The sequence below is a fragment of the Galleria mellonella genome, unplaced genomic scaffold, assembly GCF_026898425.1.
Source record: "Galleria mellonella isolate WM207_F2 unplaced genomic scaffold, CSIRO_AGI_GalMel_v1 utg99, whole genome shotgun sequence".
Lineage (NCBI taxonomy): Eukaryota > Metazoa > Arthropoda > Insecta > Lepidoptera > Pyralidae > Galleria > Galleria mellonella.
In genome coordinates, this window is record NW_026442184.1 from 2,262,622 (window position 1) to 2,276,729 (window position 14,108).

The 14,108-nt window shown below is 45.9% G+C and overlaps 1 protein-coding gene across 1 annotated transcript in view; it reads left to right on the forward strand.

Moving 5' to 3' along the window:
- LOC113520079 (1-phosphatidylinositol 3-phosphate 5-kinase) overlaps positions 1 to 14,108 on the forward strand; it is a 42,037-nt gene that overhangs the window by 16,621 nt on the left and 11,308 nt on the right. Inside the window, exons 14-24 of the mRNA XM_052902983.1 lie at positions 338 to 572; positions 1,081 to 1,198; positions 1,568 to 1,760; positions 2,172 to 2,303; positions 3,365 to 3,455; positions 6,337 to 6,539; positions 9,726 to 9,844; positions 10,045 to 10,173; positions 10,722 to 10,847; positions 11,729 to 11,788; positions 13,182 to 13,238. Coding sequence (XP_052758943.1) covers positions 338 to 572; positions 1,081 to 1,198; positions 1,568 to 1,760; positions 2,172 to 2,303; positions 3,365 to 3,455; positions 6,337 to 6,539; positions 9,726 to 9,844; positions 10,045 to 10,173; positions 10,722 to 10,847; positions 11,729 to 11,788; positions 13,182 to 13,238 — 1,463 coding nt within the window. The remainder of the gene's footprint in view (positions 1 to 337; positions 573 to 1,080; positions 1,199 to 1,567; positions 1,761 to 2,171; positions 2,304 to 3,364; positions 3,456 to 6,336; positions 6,540 to 9,725; positions 9,845 to 10,044; positions 10,174 to 10,721; positions 10,848 to 11,728; positions 11,789 to 13,181; positions 13,239 to 14,108) is intronic.

The window sequence follows — 14,108 nt, forward strand, 5'->3', positions numbered from 1 at the left end:
TACGGTGACCGAACACCCCCTATTCGCCGGATTTGGCCCCGTGTGACTTCTTCTTTTTCCCAAAAACCAAATTGGTACTTCGGGGGCGGCATTTGGGGGACATAAATGAGATAAAAAAAGCTACGACGGGGCAGCTGAGAAACCTACAACCAGAGGACNTTCAAGGAGCCTTCTCACAGTGGAAACGGCGTTGGCACAAGTGCATTATGTCACAGGGGGAGTACTTTGAAGGGGATAAAATTGATTTACCTGAATAATTGTAAAATAAAATTTTTAAAAACTTGCTTTTATGATGTACTTTCCGAGACAAACCTCGTATTGTAAAGAGAGAGAGCAGGTGGTCGACGGACGACGTGGTGCTGTCGATGTCGCCCAACGTGGTGATCCCGGCGCCGTACCTGGCCACGGAGGCGGGGCGGCGTTGCGGGCTGCGCCAGTACCTGCGCGACGCGCTGCACGCGGCCGCGCCCGCGCCGCGCCCCGCCACGCCGCGCGCGCGCCGCGTGCCACACGCGCCGCAACATGCGCACGCGCACGCCCACGCCCACGCGCGCCCGCCCACGCTGCTCACGGTACTATACCAGTGGAGCTTGACAGCCCCATTGCTAACAATATGCCCTATTAAGTCGATCTCCACGGGGTACTAGAAACCATTGTGACTAATTTATCATTGAATTCGTCACGATGGGCTAATTGAACTGTTTTTTCATCTTTACCAATCATCCTTCACTGGTGCTCTGCCAGTGTATACCGTTAGCGCAGGCGAGGTTAGCATTACGTTATCATACATTAAAAAACCATCCACAGAGAATTCATCTTTACACACTAGAACCTAAATTATTGAGTACAGTGCGATTTCTGAAGAGCTTCCTTCCAAGAACGCTCAAACTGTAAGGTGAGTAGTTAGTTGTTTGCTAAAATTTTCCACTTTTTTCAATGTAATACGCCGCACTCAGTAGGCAGGTCTCATTGACTAACCTCGTTGATAGATATTGATGCTTGATCAAAGGTACACTGAATATAGCACTAGCCATAGAAAATTCGTTGCTGCAAAGACCGGATTTATTAACATATTTACAGGAGCCACACCCGTTCATCCGAGATCCTATAACTGCGTCAGCAGACGATCCCGCAGTGAAGGCAGCTCTCGCAAACTACAGGGCGACCGGCTGTAGGCTGGTTTATAACGGACATAAGAGTGAGTTTTTTCTATCAAGTATAATGTAATGTAAGTATAGTACGTACGTAGTATTCAAACATACTGACAGCCCACCTGATGGGGAATAATAACTATCGCCTATGGACATGAACAGCATTATGAAATCCGGCTCGAAGGACTATGTAAGATTAATTACACCACGCAATTAACGAAGATGCAAAAGCAGTCACTGACAAAAAGTATAAGATTTATTGAGTACTCTTAAATTAATATTAATGTTACCAAGGGTATTCTTGCTATGCTATGATGTGCATGAGAAGACAGAGAAAGAGAGAGAGAGTATACTGTCACCGTACTAAGTAATTTCACTGCCATATCCCACCCTTCAAACCGTGTGTTCAATTTCAGCCGAGTGTCCTTTATACGAGCCAAGTGTTGTGAAGAAAGCATCCAAAGAGTTGGAAGTGGAAACGAAGGAAAAGCAGAATGAGAGCGAGCCCCTCGACCCACTGGCCCCGGAGAACCACCAGCGGATCAGCCTGCTGCTGTACAGTTACAGCAACAAGTCGGCCAATGTACCAGACTTCTGTGTCAATCCCTGGTATGTATCTACTTTTTTTTACATGAAGACTGATATATCCCAAATTAATATGATCCTATTGATAATCGTAAATAAAGAAGTAAAAGAGTTATCATTGTCTATGGAATCATATAATGGAATTGTCATGGGCTCTGCAAGCCTGATGAAATTTTCTATACGATTCATTACGATTGAGTGGAACACGTTACTTCAAAATGTTTTTCATTGTAAGATCTCAAAACTAGAAACTTAAAGCTTTAAAATTCTTTTTTTTTTTTTATTTCTGTACGACCATTTTTAAGGGAAATACAGCTACTTGAAAAACCTGAAAAAATTTGGGATTTTTTTTTATCCCTTAACTTTTTCCTCTAGTGTATTATCGCCATCTGTCAATGTCTTTGGTCCATATGAAACGTTCGATTGAATATTCAGGATCGTCACAATGGATATGTACGGACGCCACGACATATCTTTGGGCGCATTCCTGCAGAAGTACTGCTTCAATCCGGACTACAAGTGTCCCTCCAGCAACTGTCAGGTGCCGATGAACCAGCACGTACGGAAGTGAGTCGCATCTGATTTCCTTCTCAAACGTACATGAAATATATATTTTTTTTGCAATGAAAAAGTTAAGTTGTGTATGAAGATCAGGTCTTTGGCACTTGATTCTCTGCGCACTGGCATTAAAATAGAAACCCCCTTTTTATGCAACTCAGAATGGCAAACAAGCTGACGGCCCACCTGATGGAAAGTGGTAACCGTCGCCTATAGACATGAGCAGTACCATGGACATAAGAGGGTATACTGTTTCGCCCATGATACCCCCTATGCGTTGTCATTCCTGAGGACTCAGGTGTTAGTCCTCTGTACCTTGTAAATTTATTACCATAATCCACCCTTTTTTTTAATATTTGTGAACACAGGTCAAAGTCAATAGAATATTTAAGATTATTTTCAAGATTCTGGCCCAATAGGAAAAAAATATAATAAAAATACAGTACATAGGTCCTCTCAGACATGTTTTTGTGAAGCTATATTGGTATTCTAAGGTGTATAGCAAGCAATTCTGAGGTAGGCACAGTCACGCCCAAGGTCCTCACATGCTATAGTAATATTTTTAAATACACGATGCGGACTTAACGCGATGGAAAAGCTTTTTACAGTCGTTCACTTCAGTCCCGTCGTGAGCACGACGTGGTGCAATCCACGTGGAAACGTCGTCAATAAAGAAGCAAGTATGTCGCGTACATCGTGTTAAGTCTTGATTGTGTATTTAAAAATATGTATAAACAACGCGAAAGTTCAAAATTAACTTTCATCATTTCAACCATTATCCGTCCACTGCTGGACATAAGCCTCCCCCATAGACTGCCATAAAGAACGGTCCTGAGCCACCTGCATCCGCTAACTTCCTGCAACGCATTTCAGGTCGTCACTCCATCTAGTAGAGAGTCGTCCTACACTGCGTTTACCCGTACGTGGTCGCCTCTCAAGAACCTTTCTTCCCCATCGGTTGTCGTTTCTTCGAGCTATGTGACCAACCTATTGCCACTTCAGCTTGCTTATCCTAAAATTATGCTGCAGTAAATTATGAAAGTGTGTAATACATTTTGTTTTTTTATTAGATTCGTGCACGACGATGTGTGTATCACAATCACGTGTAACACAATCGGACACAGTAACGTGGATAAAACGAAAGAAGAGTCCAATAAACAGGTCAGTTGCTTCTAGAACATTCTTATTATGTTACTTATTATGTACTGATGCTCACTTGGGCGTATTGGGAAACTGTAAAACTCACTTAGTTGATAAAGTAAATAAATTTGACGACAGTGGCGACAAAATTCAAAAAATTCAAAATTCAAAAATCATTTATTCATGTAGGACATTTTAGCCGCTTATGAACGTCAAATTTTTACATTATAATTTTATATTTACCCTACCGTCCAGTTCGGTATATAGATCCAATTGAGAAGAACTGGCAAGAAACTCAATTGAATTACTTTTTTTTTAAAGCCAGTTTATTTACAATGTATATTTATATAGGTGTCTATGTCTAACATTAAATAAAAATTCAGTGCATGAACAACTATTGCCATGCACACTCGTCATTCAAGTAATCGTTTAGTGAGTAATAGGCTTTGCTCAGTAAATATGATTTAACAGATGTTTTGAATTTATTTAAGGGTAATTCCAACATATCCTTTGGTATCTTATTGTAAATTTTTATACCTATTCCCATAAAAGACCTATTAACTTTTTCTAAACGATACTTGGGGACAGCAAGTTTGTCTTTAAATCTAGTATTAATATTATGAATATTGCTGTTTTTTGGAAATAAGTCAAGATTTTTATGAACATATAGAATATTTGAATATATAAATTATAGACACAACGGTGAGAACATTTGCCTCTTTGAATATTCTCTCTTATATATATATATCTTCATACAGTAGATCGCTCGAACGGCACGTTTTTGTAATATGAATATATTCTTAATATCTGCCGCTTTTCCACATAGTAATATTCCATAAGAGAGTAAACTATGAAAATAACTAAACTAGACTAATCTAGCAGTATCAGTATCAGTGTACTGTCTAACTTTACGCACGGCAAAAGCTGCTGAACTTAGTTTCGCTGCAAGGCTTTGAATTTGTGCACCCCATTGTGTTTTATTATCTAGTGTGATTCCTAGAAAGACAGTAGATTCTATAAATTCGAGAGATTCGTCATTTAATTTAATATTGCAATTAGTATACTTTTAGATAGAGAGAAATTAACACATTTTGTTTTTTTAGCGTTTAACATAAGATTGTTAGTTGTAAACCAGTGCAGGAGACGCCGCAAAGCACTATTTACATCGTCATAATTATTAGTCATTATATTAACTTTAAAAATCAATGAAGTATCGTCTGCAAACAATACTATGCCGCATCTATCCTGCATGGCATATGGGAGATCATTAATGTAAACTAGGAATAAAAATGGACCGAGAATAGATCCTTGAGGTACACCCATTTGCACAAAGTGAAAACGTAGCGTTGTTAATCTTCACTTTCTGTATTCTATCAGAAGATAAGATTTTATTAAATTTAAAGCATTGTCTTTGACGCCATAAAAAGCAAGTTTTTTTAGCAATGTATTATGATCAACGCAATCAAAAGCCTTAGAAAGGTCACAAAAAACACCTATCACATCCATTTTAGTTTCCCATGCAGCAAATACGTGTCTAAGCAACTCTGCACCTGCGTCTGTAGTTGAACGACCTTTGGAAAAACCGAATTGACTATTGTGGATTAAATTATTTAAATTGAAATAACTGACAAGTTGCATAAGGATTATTTTTTCAAAAATTTTACTGAGTGCTGGGAGTATGGATATAGGTCTATAATTTATTGGGTCACTCCTATCTCCAGACAAGTGTACAGTTAAGGTGTTTTTTTTTCTTTTAATGGTAACTTTACTCGCGCTATCGGTATACACTAGCGGGGCACCAGTGAAGGATGATAGGTGAGGATAAAGCAGGTCAGTTAGCTCATCGTGGCGATTCAACAAGAATTGTTCACGATGGTTTCTATTTGACGACTGTTTGCAAACAGGCCAATTTCCCCAGCAATGGAAAGTCGGTAGGCTCGTCTTGCTAGTGAAAGAAGGGCGCCCGTTGGATTCACCTTCGGCTTACCGCCCTGTCATATTGTTGGATGAGGCTGCCAAGCTTTTTGAACGCGTAATCGCTGGCCGTGTCGTTCAGCATCTGACACGGGTAGGTCCAGATCTCTCTCCATCGCAGTTCGGGTTTCGGGAGCGTCGGTCCACTGTTGATGCTATCGCACATGTAAAAGAGCTATCTGATGAAGCTGTTTCCCAGGGCGGGGTGCTTCTTGCGGCAAATCTGAATATCTCTAACGCATTTAACACCCTGCCCTTTAGTTGCATCATGGAGGGGCTACGATTTCATGGAGTGTCCCAGTATCTATATAACATCATTGGGGTCTACCTGGAGAACAGGGAGGTAATTTGTGTCGATCGCAACGGGCAATTGATGAGGCAGATCATGAAGTTCGGTGTTCTACAGGGTTCGGTTCTAGGCCCTCTTCTGTGGAATATAGGGTTCGATTATGTGCTATCGGATACGAGCCTAACGTGCTACGCCGACGATACACTAGCCACAGCTCGAGGGATGAATTATCGGGAAGCAGAACTGCGGGCCACTGCGACCACGGTTCTTGTTGTCAGCCGTATTCGACAGCTTGGTCTCAAGGTGGCACTGGAGAAGTCAGAAGCAATATGCTTTCATGGTTCGCGTCAGGCACCACCGGAGGGGTCCTACATAATGGTTGGCGGAATGAGAATTCTTATCAAGCCCACAATCCGCTACTTGGGTTTGACTCTCTCTAGAGAAGGTATCTCTAAATTCAAGCCAATGAAAATATGAACCGTCAAACATTGCAATTTGGATTTGGGGTAATTTAAAGCATAATTGTTGATGATTGTGATTACATTGAGACTCATGAAGAACAGATTCATGTCTCTGCTCATTTTGATATATATTAAATATACTGATAGCGCCGTTGTTTGGCCCGTGGGGCGGCGGCAGGTGTCGTTCTGGTCGCGGTGCGGCGCGTGCGGCGCGGCGCGCGGGGCGCGGGCGATGTCGCGCGCGGCGCTGTCGCTGTCGCTGGCCGCGTACGTGCGCGCGCGCGCCGCCGCGCCGCGCTACGTGCGCGCGCGCCTCTGCGCGCACCCGCTGCACGCGCACGCGCACGCCTTCGTCGCCGGCCTCACCACCGCCTGCTTCCGGTACGAGTAGTGTCTCCACAGAACTACATGTACTCGTACTTCATCTCGTACGTGTGTATACACATACGGCGCTGTCGCTGTCGCTGTCGCTGGCCGCGTACGTGCGCGCGCGCGCCGCCGCGCCGCGCTACGTGCGCGCGCGCCTCTGCGCGCACCCGCTGCACGCGCACGCGCACGCCTTCGTCGCCGGCCTCACCACCGCCTGCTTCCGGTACGAGTAGTGTCTCCACAGAACTACATGTACTCGTACTTCATCTCGTACGTGTGTATACACATACGGCGCTGTCGCTGTCGCTGTCGCTGGCCGCGTACGTGCGCGCGCGCGCGCCGCCGCGCCGCGCTACGTGCGCGCGCGCCTCTGCGCGCACCCGCTGCACGCGCACGCGCACGCCTTCGTCGCCGGCCTCACCACCGCCTGCTTCCGGTACGAGTAGTGTCTCCACAGAACTACATGTACTCGTACTTCATCTCGTACGTGTGTATACACATACGGCGCTGTCGCTGTCGCTGTCGCTGGCCGCGTACGTGCGCGCGCGCCTCTGCGCGCACCCGCTGCACGCGCACGCGCACGCCTTCGTCGCCGGCCTCACCACCGCCTGCTTCCGGTACGAGTAGTGTCTCCACAGAACTACATGTACTCGTACTTCATCTCGTACGTGTGTATACACATACGGCGCTGTCGCTGTCGCTGTCGCTGGCCGCGTACGTGCGCGCGCGCGCCGCCGCGCCGCGCTACGTGCGCGCGCGCCTCTGCGCGCACCCGCTGCACGCGCACGCGCACGCCTTCGTCGCCGGCCTCACCACCGCCTGCTTCCGGTACGAGTAGTGTCTCCACAGAACTACATGTACTCGTACTTCATCTCGTACGTGTGTATACACATACGGCGCTGTCGCTGTCGCTGTCGCTGGCCGCGTACGTGCGCGCGCGCGCCGCCGCGCCGCGCTACGTGCGCGCGCGCCTCTGCGCGCACCCGCTGCACGCGCACGCGCACGCCTTCGTCGCCGGCCTCACCACCGCCTGCTTCCGGTACGAGTAGTGTCTCCACAGAACTACATGTACTCGTACTTCATCTCGTACGTGTGTATACACATACGGCGCTGTCGCTGTCGCTGTCGCTGGCCGCGTACGTGCGCGCGCGCGCCGCCGCGCCGCGCTACGTGCGCGCGCGCCTCTGCGCGCACCCGCTGCACGCGCACGCGCACGCCTTCGTCGCCGGCCTCACCACCGCCTGCTTCCGGTACGAGTAGTGTCTCCACAGAACTACATGTACTCGTACTTCATCTCGTACGTGTGTATACACATACGGCGCTGTCGCTGTCGCTGTCGCTGGCCGCGTACGTGCGCGCGCGCGCCGCCGCGCCGCGCTACGTGCGCGCGCGCCTCTGCGCGCACCCGCTGCACGCGCACGCGCACGCCTTCGTCGCCGGCCTCACCACCGCCTGCTTCCGGTACGAGTAGTGTCTCCACAGAACTACATGTACTCGTACTTCATCTCGTACGTGTGTATACACATACGGCGCTGTCGCTGTCGCTGTCGCTGGCCGCGTACGTGCGCGCGCGCGCCGCCGCGCCGCGCTACGTGCGCGCGCGCGCGCCTCTGCGCGCACCCGCTGCACGCGCACGCGCACGCCTTCGTCGCCGGCCTCACCACCGCCTGCTTCCGGTACGAGTAGTGTCTCCACAGAACTACATGTACTCGTACTTCATCTCGTACGTGTGTATACACATACGGCGCTGTCGCTGTCGCTGTCGCTGGCCGCGTACGTGCGCGCGCGCGCCGCCGCGCCGCGCTACGTGCGCGCGCGCCGCTGCGCGCACCCGCTGCACGCGCACGCGCACGCCGTCGTCGCCGGCCTCACCACCGCCTGCTCTGCGCAGAACTACATGTACTCGTACTTCATCTCGCGTGTGCACGCGCTGTCGCTGGCCGCGTACGCCTTCGTCGCGCGCGCCTCTGCGCGCACCCGCTGCACGCGCACGCGCACGCCTTCGTCGCCGGCCTCACCACCGCCTGCTTCCGGTACGAGTAGTGTCTCCACAGAACTACATGTACTCGTACTTCATCTCGTACGTGTGTATACACATACGGCGCTGTCGCTGTCGCTGTCGCTGGCCGCGTACGTGCGCGCGCGCGCCGCCGCGCCGCGCTACGTGCGCGCGCGCCTCTGCGCGCACCCGCTGCACGCGCACGCGCACGCCTTCGTCGCCGGCCTCACCACCGCCTGCTTCCGGTACGAGTAGTGTCTCCACAGAACTACATGTACTCGTACTTCATCTCGTACGTGTGTATACACATACGGCGCTGTCGCTGTCGCTGTCGCTGGCCGCGTACGTGCGCGCGCGCCTCTGCGCGCACCCGCTGCACGCGCACGCGCACGCCTTCGTCGCCGGCCTCACCACCGCCTGCTTCCGGTACGAGTAGTGTCTCCACAGAACTACATGTACTCGTACTTCATCTCGTACGTGTGTATACACATACGGCGCTGTCGCTGTCGCTGTCGCTGGCCGCGTACGTGCGCGCGCGCGCCGCCGCGCCGCGCTACGTGCGCGCGCGCCTCTGCGCGCACCCGCTGCACGCGCACGCGCACGCCTTCGTCGCCGGCCTCACCACCGCCTGCTTCCGGTACGAGTAGTGTCTCCACAGAACTACATGTACTCGTACTTCATCTCGTACGTGTGTATACACATACGGCGCTGTCGCTGTCGCTGTCGCTGGCCGCGTACGTGCGCGCGCGCGCCGCCGCGCCGCGCTACGTGCGCGCGCGCCTCTGCGCGCACCCGCTGCACGCGCACGCGCACGCCTTCGTCGCCGGCCTCACCACCGCCTGCTTCCGGTACGAGTAGTGTCTCCACAGAACTACATGTACTCGTACTTCATCTCGTACGTGTGTATACACATACGGCGCTGTCGCTGTCGCTGTCGCTGGCCGCTTATTTAAATATAATATTATGTGTTGTTTTAGCTGTTTATTTGCCTTAAATATATATAAATATAAAATAAGTCAGAATGTCTCAATACAATTACATGATAAACCTCACAGGTTGGTGTGACCAAACACGTAACAATCAAGTCTTATTTAGTTGACTAATACATCTCAAATTAGTATATATTCGACTATAACATCAAACTCACATTTTAAATTATCCCACTGTCATATTTGTAATATTAACATTTTTCTTTCCAGATACAGTAAAATAGAACCCTACGATATACAGCTGCCACCCGAAGTGATATACACAAACTACGACACTAAACAAATGCGGGATGCGCTTATACAGCAATTGAACGACCTTATGCTTAAAGGTATTATATAATTGTTTTAAACAACGCCATCTAGTTCCAAATTAATTAAAACTTGTACAGTTAATATTAGGCAACTATTTTAATGTATTTTAAAACTTCTGACGCCTTTAAAAAGCTACTTTATCAACGAATACGTGGGCAGTATGGATCATTAGTTATGTCCACCATATACTTCAGTAATTAATGTTTGCTTCACGTAGGTCACGAGACATTCAGCTGCTTGACCGACAGCGAGGCGGAGAAGGAGTACCAGTCGTTCAAGCAGCACACGGACCAGATCCACTTAGCGCTTACTTCCGCACAGCTGCAGGAGCACACCTCGCCCGCTGGTAAATATGTCCACTATCTAAATATTTATTTAACGCATAGTCACTGCAAACAGTCTGAAACAGTTCCTTTTTTATTGTATTACCGGAATAACAAAAAAGCACCAAAAGTGGCAACCATCACGTACACGACACATAAAAAATATACAAAATAATGTAAATAATACATGTAAATATTTAAAAACTACAATCTTTACAATCAGTCGTGTACTTGACTTTTTGGTCCTTTGAGCCGGATAGATAGCACAAAAATATCCCACAAACTGGCAAAATGTTGCAATGCTTAATTTTAATGATACATTAATTATTGTTTTTTAAAATGATAATTAGTATTGTATTTAGTAATTTTAGTGAAGAGTTTTATAATATTTGTATGCTCAAAAATATTATACATATAATAACATAGCGTCTTAACTTTTTTTATATATGTATAACATCATGTAATTTATTAATTGACTTGAATCTAACTACGGTCGCTTCACCATTATTTCTTCCATTCCAACTACTTTTGTGTTCCACTATGATGTGATGCGTGTTCCATTTGTCCCCAGCGGTGGTGCACAGCCTGTGGGCAGCGTCGGACCGGTTGGTGTGCGGCGAGAAGATGCTGCGGGACGCGCAAGACAAGTGGGCCGCCGCGCTCGCCAAGTCCGCCAAGGCGCACTCCGATAACGCTCGTTAGTATATTTACTACCATTACTAGTGTAGGAGGGGGGGGGGGGATGGTAGTCAGTAATGGGCTCTGACAGGTCCCTATAGATCTGACCCTTGCAGGTCCACCTTCGCATGTTCCTCCCTGAACATTATCCATGGTAAATCCACGGTGGACCATCTGATATGACTTCATCCACCAGTGTATACCGATACCACAGGCAGGGTAACAATTCCATTTTCATCCCTTTAAAAAAGCGACTACCGCTACTGATCTTGTAAAATATTGAATAATATTTAAAATAAAAAAAAAAATGACCCTTGATCTGTACTATACTGTACTGTACACATACTATAAGTACAGTACTATGAGACCTACGTAGGTTGTAGGAAAATAAATAGTGACGTTCTTGACAATCTCTTTTTTTTTATACAACTTAGAATGGCAAACAAGCTGACGGTCCTGACCTGATGGAAAGTGGTAACCGTCGCCTATAGACATGAGCAGTACCATGGACATAACAGAGTATACTGTTTCGCCCATGACACTCCCCATGCGTTGCCATTCCTGAGGACTTAGATGTTATTCCTCTGTACCCAGTAAATTCACGCCATATCCCACCCTTCAAACCGAAACACAGCCATGCAAACACAACTGCTTCAAGGTAGAAACACGAATAGGACAGAGGTATCCAAGCAATCGACTTTTGTACAAAGTCTCCCTCTGGTATATTATATATAGAAATATCATCAAGCCCACATTTACACTGGTGACTCCCTTTAGTACATGTATGAGATACAATTGTATTAATTTTATTTTATTCTATTCTTGTAATTTGAAATATTTGTGTTCTATATTTTTTGCAAATAAAGAATTGCCTGATTGGTTGCCCCTTTTAATTTTCAGCCGTCGAAGATAAGTCTGATCTGGAAGATTCCATCAGCGAAGGAGGTACAGAAAGCTCAGGTATTACAACATATTGTGGACATTAAATAAATTAAATTACATAAATAAACATAAAATAACATGTTTTCTAACTGCATTGGGTTGACTGGAAGAGATCTCTGTTAGAGATAATTCCACCCTTGCTCACAATATTTATAAAAGCATTAACAATGTAATTTACAAGTGCAATAAAGAATATATATATATATACCAACTTTAATCTTAGATTAAACAACTATTTTGATTAAAAAACTAAACCGTTGAACCGATTTTGATAAATTTTCTGTGAAATCAGTCTGAATGTATATCCTTTCAGGTAAACAAGTGTTTTTTTTTTTTCCAAATAGTTAAATATAATTTCCTATAAATAACGAAGTTTTATGGTAACAAACAGCAAAATAGAACCAAATTGTGTACTTTTTCCTTTTATAAAGTCGGTTGAGAGTATTATATCAAAGTATTATGGTTTAGCATAACATAGCATTTCACTTTTTTTGTACAACTTAGAATGGCAAACAAGCTGACGGCCCACTTGATGGAAAGTGGTAACCGTCGCCTATAGACATGAGCAGTGCCATGGACATAACAGAGTATACTGTTTCACCCATGATACCACCTATGCGTTGCTATTTCTAAGAACTCAGGTGTTATTCCTCTGTACTCTGTAAATTCACGCCATATCTCACTCTTAAAACCGAAACACAGCCATGCAAACACAACTGCTTCACGGTTGAAACACGAATGGGACAGAAGCGTCCAAGCAAACGATTTTTGTACAAAGTCTCCCTCTGGTACTTCAAGGAAAAGTGCTATCATTAAAACTGAGTGCTTGGTGAAAATGATTATAAGATTTGAATTTTTTCAAATGTACACGGCGCATTCAGTTGTGACGAGGGTTTTTTAACTTTAGTTTGACGAAGTGTTGCAACGTCGCAAGTAACTGCCAATTTTCTGTCAAGCTCGAGTTATGTCACAGCTACAGTTATGGACGCTCTTAATATGTGATAAAGTTTTGTCGCCTTTGAATATTTGGTTCTCGAATTTTCTATCCTAATAATTCTATAGCATAGATAGAGGGTATATGTCCGGCTAATAGCATCGAATCGGGGGGGAAGGGATTGTTAGTAATGGGGTCTAACTGACTCAATGCTAGCAATACACGCTATCAGGTCGACATCCACGCGGTTCCACCTGAAAACCATCGTGGTTAATTCTAGTGGAATTCGTCGCGATGGGCTAACTGACCTGCTTCATACTCACCTATCATCCTTCACTGGTGCCCCGCCGGTGTATACCGATAGCGCAGGCGGGGTTACGATTCCATTATCACCAATTAAAAAAAATCGAATCCACCCCGTTTGTTATTTGTCCCCTCCAAGTTACAATATGTTTTCATAGATTTAATTTCATACAGGAACAACTTACACCTTCACCGATAACAATACTAAGGAGGCGGAGAAAGATCACGCGGGTAAGTGGTATTTTTTTTAAGTTTTATTTTTAGAGTTTCGTACCTCCAAAGGAAAAAGCCTAACCCTTATAGGATCATTACATTATCCGTCTGTCAGTCCGTCTGTTTGTCACGATCCTTGTTCTTAGGAAAGCGTGGAGGTATCAAGTTTAAATTAATATCATATACCAGATCTGCAATCTGTTATAGCAGTGAAGAAATCAAGCTTCTAAGCGTGGCAACTACTGGCAACTCCCTCCCCCCCCCTCTCCCAGGGGGACGTTATGTCCAGCAGTGGACAATTAAAGGCTGATATGATGATAAGCGTATTGGGAGACTGTGAAACTCATCCAGTTGATGAAATACATAAGTGACAGGTGTTAATGCGATCGTTAATTCTCGTCTCTCATAAAAAAAAAAAAACACTCGGCGAGAAAGTGTAAAAGTTAATAAATACTATTTTGATTTAAAATCTAAATTAACGACGCAATTTTGATAAACTTTCTACGAGACCAATCTGTAAGAATATTCCTCCTCCCCATCTAATATTTGTGAACGTTTTAGTCGGTAGTCTCTTAATGGCATTAGGAAGCGCGTTCCAGACTCGTGAAGAATGTAGGAGAAAAGAGTTTGAAGCGTAACCAGTACGGTGAGAGGGGAATGATAATTGGAGAGTATTACTGGAACGAAGGTTACGATCGTGAGTTTCAAAAAGATACTGGAATTTACTGCTTAAGTAGTTCGGAGACTGGGAGTTTCGAAGACTGTAGAGGGTACAGAGAGTCCTAACGTTTCTGCGTTGACGAATGGAAAGCCACTTGAGTTGAGACCGATATAAAGAAATGTGATCGAACTTCCAGAGGTTGAAGATAAAGCGTATGGCTTGGTTTA